The sequence below is a fragment of the Microcebus murinus genome, chromosome X (genome assembly GCF_040939455.1).
Source record: "Microcebus murinus isolate Inina chromosome X, M.murinus_Inina_mat1.0, whole genome shotgun sequence".
Lineage (NCBI taxonomy): Eukaryota > Metazoa > Chordata > Mammalia > Primates > Cheirogaleidae > Microcebus > Microcebus murinus.
In genome coordinates this window covers 43,168,396-43,177,154 of record NC_134136.1, presented here as the reverse complement: position 1 = coordinate 43,177,154, position 8,759 = coordinate 43,168,396, and the positions used below count along the sequence as shown (strand labels likewise).

Genomic DNA, 8,759 nt, shown 5'->3' with positions numbered 1-8,759 from the left:
GAAAGCATTTCCTGTAAGATTAGGAACAAGACAAAACCTGAAAGTGTAAAACACCCTAACAAAAACATAGGGGATACTTTACTTAGTTGAATGGGCTCCAGCTCTGTCCAGATTGGAGGGGGAGGTGGGGATGGGTATATTCACACCTAATGAGTGTGGTACACACCATCTGGGAGATGGACACGCTTGAAGCTCTGACTCGGGTGGGGCAAAGGCAATATAAGTAACCTAAATATTTGTACCTCCATAACATGCTGAAATAAATAAATAAATGTAAACCAGATAGATTTTAAAAAATAAAAATAAATTTAAAAAATAAAAGTAAAAACAAACAAAAAAAAAACCAGAGAGGAAAAGCTTTATGACATTCATCTGGGAAACAACTTTTTGGATATGACCCCAAAAGCACAGGCAACAAAAACAAAAATAAACAAGTGGGACTGCATGTAATTAAAAAGCTTCTGCATAGCAAAGGAAATAATCAACAATCAATAACATGAAAAGGCAACTTACAGAATGGGAGAAAATATCTACCAATCATATCATTTATAAGGACTTAGGGCCGGGCGCGGTGGCTCACGCCTGTAATCCTAGCGCTCTGGGAGGCCGAAGCAGGAGGATAGCTCGAGGTCAGGAGTTCGAAACCAGCCTGAGCAAGAGTGAGACCCCGTCTCTAGTATAAATAGAAAGAAATTAATTGACCAACTAATATATATAGAGAGAGAGGAAAAAATTAGCCCAGCATGGTGGCGCATGCTTATAGTCCCAGCTACTTGGGAGGCTGAGGCAGGAGGATTGCTTGAGCCCAGGAGTTTGAGGTTGCTGTGAGCTAGGCTGACGCCATGGCACTCACTCTAGCCTGGGCAACAAAGTGAGACTCTGTCTCAAAAAAAAAAAAAAAAGGACTTAGTATGCAAAATATATGAAAACTTCATACAACTCAATAGCAAAAAAAAAAAAAATCTAATTTAAAAATAGGCAAAGGACCTGAATAGACATTGTTACAAAGAAGACATATAGGTGATCAACAGGTATATTAGAAATGTTCAACATCACTAATCATCAGAGAAATTCAAATCAAAACCACAATAAGATACCACACCACACTTGTTAAGTGGTGCAAGGTCAAAAAGACAAGAGGTAACAAGTATTGGTAAAGATGTGAAGAAAAGAGAACACTTGTACCCTGCTGGTGGGAATGTAAATAAGCACATCCATTATAAAAAATAGTATAGAGTATCCTCAAAATATCAAAAATAAAATTATCATATAATCCAGCAATCCCACTACTAGATATATATGAGATGATATCAGTATCTTGAAGAGATTCTTGCATTCCTATGTTCATCGTAGCATTATATGCAATAGCCAAGATAGGGAAACAACCTAAGTATCTGAAGAAAGATGAATGGATAGAGAAACTGTGATACACTGGAGTATTATTCAGCCATTAAAAATAAGGAAATCTTGCCATTTGTGACAACAGGAATGAACCTGGAGGACACTATGCTAAGTGAAATGAGTCAGACAGAAAAAGATGAATACTGTATGAACCCACTTATATGTGGAATCTAAAAAAGTTGAACTCATACAAACAGACAGTAGCAAGGTAGTTGCCAGGGGCTGGAAGTTGGGGAAAATGGGAAAACAAAGAGTACAAATTTTCAGCTATAAGATGGATAAGTTATGAGGATCTAATGCACAGCATGGCAATTGTAGTTAATGATATTGTATTGTATACTAGAAATTTGCTAAGAGAATAGATCCTTTTTTTATTTCATCATATTATGGGAGTACAAATGTTGTTAAGGTTACATATATTGCCCTTGCCTCCCCTCCCCCCTTGAGTCGGAGGGGATGGGTATATACTTACATAATGAGAATAGATCTTTAATATTTTTACCACAAAAAAAGGAAAAGAAAGAGACTGAACTTATAAAGCTGCATATTGTGTGATTCCATTTTTATGACATTCTGGAAAAGGAAATACTATAAAGGCAGACTGGTTGCTGAGGTTGGGGCTCGGAAAAAACGGTTGACTATGAATGAGCTCTACAAGGGATTTGGGGAAGTGGGTTATAGAACTAACTGTTCTGTAGCTTGCTTGTGGTGGTAGGAACGTAACTATTTTCCAGAGAACTTTACATAAAAAGAACAAATTTTATTATAAATGAATTTAAAAATTTGTTTTTAAAAAAGAGAGATTTAGGGACCATAAACAACTGAAAAAAATCAACCTATTTTTGGATTGTGATTTAAGCAAATTATATAAAAATTATGGACAATCAGGGAACATTGAATACTCACTGTATGTTACATAATATTAAAGAATTGCTATTTTCAAAGTGTGGTGGTGGTGTTGTAGTTATGTTTCATTTCATTCCTGATATCTTAGAAATACTGAAATATATACAGATTAAATATGATGTGGTGATTTGCTTCAAAATAATGGAGGTGTGATGAGTGGGTGGGATTTGAATGAAACAAGATTGACTAAAATTGATTTTTGTAGCTTATTGTAGCTGGGGATGAATACATGAGTATTTATTGTAATAGCTTCTCTATTTTTGTATCTGAGTTGTTTTGTAAACAGATGGTTTTTCAAAAGTATGTTTAGTTTTTTAAATATATGTGTTGAAAACATAGTTAGGGATAGAAATTTCTCTTGATAAAAAGACAAGCACACTGGGAAAGCTTTAAAAATATGAAGAGAACCAGCAACCACATCCACATTTTGCTTGAGCTGATCAGTAACAGGTAAATAATTAACACAAAGCTTTTGCTATGAAATGAAGAAAGAAAATCTTCCTGTAGGGAAAGGGGAAAAGCAAAATAATATTATGTAAACAGCTTGGCAGACTGATAAATTTGGTTGCTTGCTAAAAGGGAAAGTGGATAGCTGGTTAGGAGACAGGAGTTATAGGGAAATTTCCACTCTATAGCCTTTTGTGCCTTTTCAACTTTGGACAATAAAGAATATATTACCTATTTCAAATTAAACACAATTTTAAAAATAAATAGCAAAAGAAAAATGGAAGCAGGAGGCACTGGGGTGAAGTAAATTAAAATATGCTAATGACCTCATATAGAAAAACTTGATAGAAAAGTTTTTACTCTTAATAATGACAACTGAAGAATTATAGACATAAATGTGGTATAATCATTGTAAATAGCAATGAGCATTATGCTACATACTGATTTAAAGGAAACAAGAAGAGAAAAAAATTAAATGTATAATAAAGAACTAAGATTTTATAAGGAAAATAAAGAAAACAAAATTTCAGAAGCAATTTTATATACAATAATTATTAAAAGAAAAGCAATTGTTTAAACTCCTTTATTAACGTTGAAGAAACACATATGGAATCAAAACTATAAGCCCAATGAAGATATTTGTAAAGAGACAGGTATAAAATAAAGCGAATTAGAAAGGATAAAAGTATATGTATATCTTTATCTTTATCTACATCTATCTACAACTATATACACATAAAAATAAATAACGAATGTGCAAATAAGCCAAAAGAAAGCATCATATGTTAAATATTAAATATGTTTAAGGTATATAAAGGGGTTTTCTGTTCTGTACCATTTGTATGCCGGTTTAGCACTAGCACCTCACACAGTATTGTAGCTTTGGAAATTTTGATTGGAATTGTATTAAATGTATGCATATGTCTTCTGGGAGAACATGGGCATAAGTACAATATTGTCTTCTCATTTAGAAACGTAGAATCACCATGTATTTGTGGGGTTTTTTTCTAACATACATCAATAAGGTCTAATATAAAATCGTTCTTCATAAAAGTCTCTGCACTTTTCTTGTTACATTTGTTGCTCTGATTAATAGGATTGTCTCCCATTAAATGTGCTAATTTATTGCTGTAGATATATAATAAAATCTAAATTTTGCCCTATATTTTGCAACTGGAAATGTTACTGACATTTTTTTCCAATGACTTTTTAGATGATTTTCTCAGTTCTACTAAGGAGCAATCATCCTATTGTAAATAGTGACAATATTCTGTTCTTCTTTATGATATGTATACTTTTGTTTCTTTTGTCATGTTAGGTAGAACTTTTAGAATAATAACATATTGAAATGATGGTAGTAATAACAGAATTTGATGGAAATGTTTTTAATTTTTCATCATCAGATATAAATTTAGTATTAACTAGAGAATATTTGATCATATTATGTAAGTTTACTTGCATTCCTAGTTAAGAGTTTGGTTTCTTGCTTTTTAAAATTGAAGAACATACGTAAATTTTTAATTGACTAACTTTTTAAGACTTATTTTAAATTGTCATTTATTTTTTGTACATATGATATATAACATGATGTTTTGATATATTATACATTGCAGATAGTTCAATTGAACTAATTAACATATGCATTACCTTTATTCTTACCACTGTTTTGTGATTAGAGCACTTACAATTGGGAGGCCAAGCAAGATAGCCAAATAAAACCTCCAGTGATAATCCCTCCACAAAAACACCACATTCAACTACTATGCATGCAAGCAAGCAAGCACCTTCAGAAGAACCAAAAACCAGGTGAGTGATCATACTACCTGATTTTAACATTATATCAAAAAAAGAGGCACTGAAGAGGGCAGAAAAGACAGGCTTGCATTGCCTATGCCACCATTCCTGCAGCCCACAGCAGTGCCGTACCAGTGCACCCAGGGAGAAGAGAATCTGCGTGCCTGGGGGAGAGTGAAGAGATCCTAGGATTTTGCATTGAAACTCAGAACTGCCCTGGCACAGGGGAGCACAGCACAGGGAAGAATTCTGCTGGTGCCTATAGAGGGAGTATTTAGAGCAGCCTGACCAGATTGGAATCCTCTGCCCTGAAATCTGAGTCCCGGATAACCCCAACATCAGCTGATAAAAAGCATCCTAGGGCCCGGCACGGTGGCTCACACCTGTAATCCTGGCACTCTGGAAGGCCAAGGCGGGCGGATTGCTCGAGGTCAGGAGTTCCAAACCAGCCTGAGCAAGAGCGAGACCCCATCTCTACTATAAATAGAAAGAAATTAATTGGCCAACTAATATAGAGAGAAAAAATTAGCCAGGCTTGGTGGCGCATGCCTGTAGTCCCAGCTATTCAGGAAGCTGAGGCAGCAGGATTGCTTGAGCCCAGGAGTTTGAGGTTGCTGTGAGCTAGGCTGACGCCATGGCACTCACTCTAACCACAGAGGGAGACAAAGGGCAACAAAGGGAGACTCTGTCTCAAAAAAAAAAAAAAAAAAAAAAAAAAAGCATTCTAGGCCCTGGACTAAACTAGTAAGGCAACCCAGCCACAAAGGCTGCAGTCCTTGGGTAATTCCTGAGGCTGTGCTGGCCCAGAGACAGTGAACTTGGGGTTAATATGACCCAGTGAGACACCAGCAATAGTGGCTGAACCTGTGTCACCCCTTCCCCAACTCCAGGCAATGCAGCACCAGAAGAATCTTCTTCTACTTAGGTAAAGGAAAAGCAAGAGTTCCAGGAACTTTGTTTTGCAACTTGGTTACCAGCCCAGCTACAGCAAAATAAAGTACAAAGCACATCCTGAAGCCTCTGAGTCCAGGCCTTACTTCCTGGAAGACATTTCTGGACCCACCCTTGACAAGGAGGAAACATGCTGCCCTGAATGCAAAGTCTGTCAACAGCAGAATTGATCAAGCAGAAGAATTAGTGAGCATGAAGAAAGGCTATTTGAAAACACACAGACAAAAGAGAAAAAAGAAAAAAAAGAACAAAAAAATAAAGAAGCACACCTACAAGACCTAGAAAATAGCCTCAAAAAGGCAAATTTGAGAGTTCTTGGCCTTAAAGAGGAGGAAGAGGGAGAGACTGGGGTAGAAAGCTTATTCAAAGAAATAAAAACATACACTTACAGGATTAACTCAAACTGTCCAAAAAAGCAAGACATGTAACCAAAACATTTGTACCCCTGTAATATTCTTAAATTTAAAAAAAAGAAAAATAAACAAAGCAACAAAAACAGAGAACTTTCCAAACCTAGAGAAAGATAAAATTTCAGATACAAAAAAAGCAGATTTAATCCAAACAAGATTACCTCAAGGCATTTAATAATCAAGCTCCAGTGGAAGGTGCCAGCTAGCCAGTGGTGCAAGTTTCTTCCAGCTCGTGCGCTGGGCTACCTAGTCGACATGGAGGCTGACTTGACTGAGGAGCTTGAGGAGAAGGAGCAGTTGGTGAGAAGGCATAGCAAAGAAAAGAAGGAGTTGCAAGCCAAAATTCAGGGTATGAAGAATGCTGTTCCCAAGAATGACAAAAAGAGGAGGAAGCAACTCACTGAAGATGCTGCTAAGTTGGAAAAAGAAATGGAGCAGAAACATGGAGAAGAACTGGAGCAATTGAAGCTGACTTCTAAGGAGAATAAGATAGATTGTGTTGCTGTTAACATTTCAAATTTGGTACTTGAGATTCAGCCGCCTCAGATATCAAAAGCACAAAGAGATTGGGGGAGGTGGGGAAAGCTGCATTGGAAAATGAGCAAGAAGAAAGGATAGCTGAAGCTGAAATTGAAAACTTATCTGGAGCCAGACATGTAGAAAGTGAAAAACTTGCTCAAATATTGGCAGCTAGACAGTTGGAAATTAAACAGATTCCATCTGATGGCCACTGTATGTATAGAGCCATTGAAAACCAACTGAAAGAACAGGATGACACTCTTACTGTGGTTGCCTTAAAATGTCAAACTGCTGGATATATGCAAAGCCATGTAGAAGACTTTCTGCCATTTTTAACAAATCCCAATACTGAAGATATGTATACTCCAGAAGAGTTTGGAAAGTACTGTGATGATATTGTAAACACAGCTGCATGGGGAGGTCAACTTGAGTTAAGAACTCTGTCTCACATTTTACAAACACCAATAGAGATAATACAGGCAGATTCTCCTCCTATTGTAGTTGATGAAGAATATCCAAAAAAACCATTAATACTTGTATATATGACACATGCATATGGCTTAGGATAACATTATAATTCTGTTACACCATTGGTAAACACAGCTACTGAAAATTGCAGCTAGTTTACAAAATGTTACACAATTATGTTTTAGCTTACAGTGTGCCAGTCTAAGTATTCCTACCAAGTGCTGAATTGTTCTGAATGCTACTGAAAAACACAACTACCTTAAATCAGTTTTATGGCAAAGCTACTTACTAATAGGCTTTTTAGAAATATGTCAAAGATGAACTTTAACCAGTGTCTTTTTAGTGGAATTTTAAAAACTTGTAAGCCCATTGTGGAAAACATCATTCATAGACCAAGATGGTACCCTATTCGGTGATACTTTTTATTCATGTTAGATCTTGGATATTCTGTTCTGTGTTGGAATATTTAAATATTTTTAATTCTTCTCCCTTGTTACTGAAAGCTTTCAGAATAACCATTTCAATGTAATTATTCTTAAAGAAGTGGAATGACTCAGTTTTTTTGTCATTGCAAAAATGTATTATGTTAAATTTGATTAATGCTTATAAAATGAACTTGATTGCAGTAACCTTGGTATTGATAGGATTAATACAGTGAAGCTTTTTATATAACACTCATCGAAGTGCAGCTAAGAAACTTGCTTTAATAATTAAGAATTTTAAAATATTTATTCAGATAGGAATCAGCTGTTAAGTTTAAAGAAATGAGACAAATTCAAAGGTAAATAGTGTTCTCTATCAGATTTAAAACTCTAAAGAATTAGGGATTAGTCTTTTATTTGGGTGTATAAAAGGCCTAATAGGATTACTGTCTTTATAATTTATTTGTTATACTTTGGTGTTTCTTAAACTTCATACTGGAGTTAGTATCATCATCTCTTTGTTTTTGTTTTTTTGGTTTTTTTTATTTTATCAAATTATTGGGGTACAAATATTGTTAGGGTTACATATATTGCCCCTGTCATTCCTCCCCCCACCCCCACCTTACCAAAACATCAAGCGTGTCCTATCCCCAGGTGGTCCCCATCGCACCTATTTTGTAAGTATAAATTCTTTCCCTCCTCCCCTTCCCATCTGCCCACCACCCGATAAAAGTCATCTCTTGATTTCTTTCATAACTTCACATTTTTATATTTTCTGTTGTGTTCTTTCCATCACCACTCAGCTGCTTTGCTTTCCTTACTGCCTTTTCCACTAAGAAACGTTTTGTAGCCTCTTTTATTCTTCAGCTTGTACAAGTTGCGGGAATGGCAGTGTAAAATGTCCAAGGCCACATTTACTTAAAGTTTTTCTTCTTTTGTGATTTGTCTTACATCTCAGACACCTTCTTTCTCTAGGATTGTTTTTTGTTTTTGCTTCATTATCTAAGATTAAAAGAGAAACTTTGTCACTTGTTATTTTATTAGCCTGATTAATGTTACTTTTCCTTCAATTCAAATATTTGAGAATTTTTATGTTGCATGTATGGATAAAATTGAAAGCCACTGTTTGGGAGTTAAGACCTGCTTAGTAAAATCAGTACACAATATTTTTCTGTATGAATGATTTAGTCAGCTCAGACTTCAGGTTACTCATAACAGTAGTCTTTCTAAGAAGATTGTACCTATATGTACAAATGTGTCTGATAATTTGTTATGTAAGGAAGTATTATGAAAATGAGACTTTTTTGGTTTGATCTATTTTTCCAAAATTAGTTATATAACTAGTAAGATTTAGCATCAAGTTTATAACATTTGAATTTTTGATCCATGAATGCAACTAATTTTTAAAAGTAAATATTTATAATATTAAAAATGGGGTGTC

General features: G+C 35.2%; 1 protein-coding gene across 1 annotated transcript; it reads left to right on the top strand.

Annotated features, from left to right (window-relative positions):
- Positions 1 to 6,164: 6,164 nt before the first annotated feature.
- LOC105885778 (deubiquitinase OTUD6B-like) lies at positions 6,165 to 6,997 on the top strand. Its single transcript, XM_075999520.1, has 2 exons — positions 6,165 to 6,407; positions 6,485 to 6,997. The coding sequence occupies exons 1-2, from the start codon at positions 6,165 to 6,167 to the stop codon at positions 6,995 to 6,997; spliced, it is 756 nt and encodes a 251-aa protein (XP_075855635.1).
- Positions 6,998 to 8,759: the final 1,762 nt, after the last annotated feature.

Excerpts from the sequence above, each read along its gene's own strand:
- LOC105885778 (XM_075999520.1), top strand. The coding sequence starts at position 6,165 with ATGGAGGCTGACTTGACTGAGGAGCTTGAGGAGAAGGAGCAGTTGGTG. Across the intron at positions 6,408-6,484 it reads AGGAGAATAAGATAGATTGT|GTGGGGAAAGCTGCATTGGA; the intron begins GTTGCTGTTAAC and ends AGATTGGGGGAG.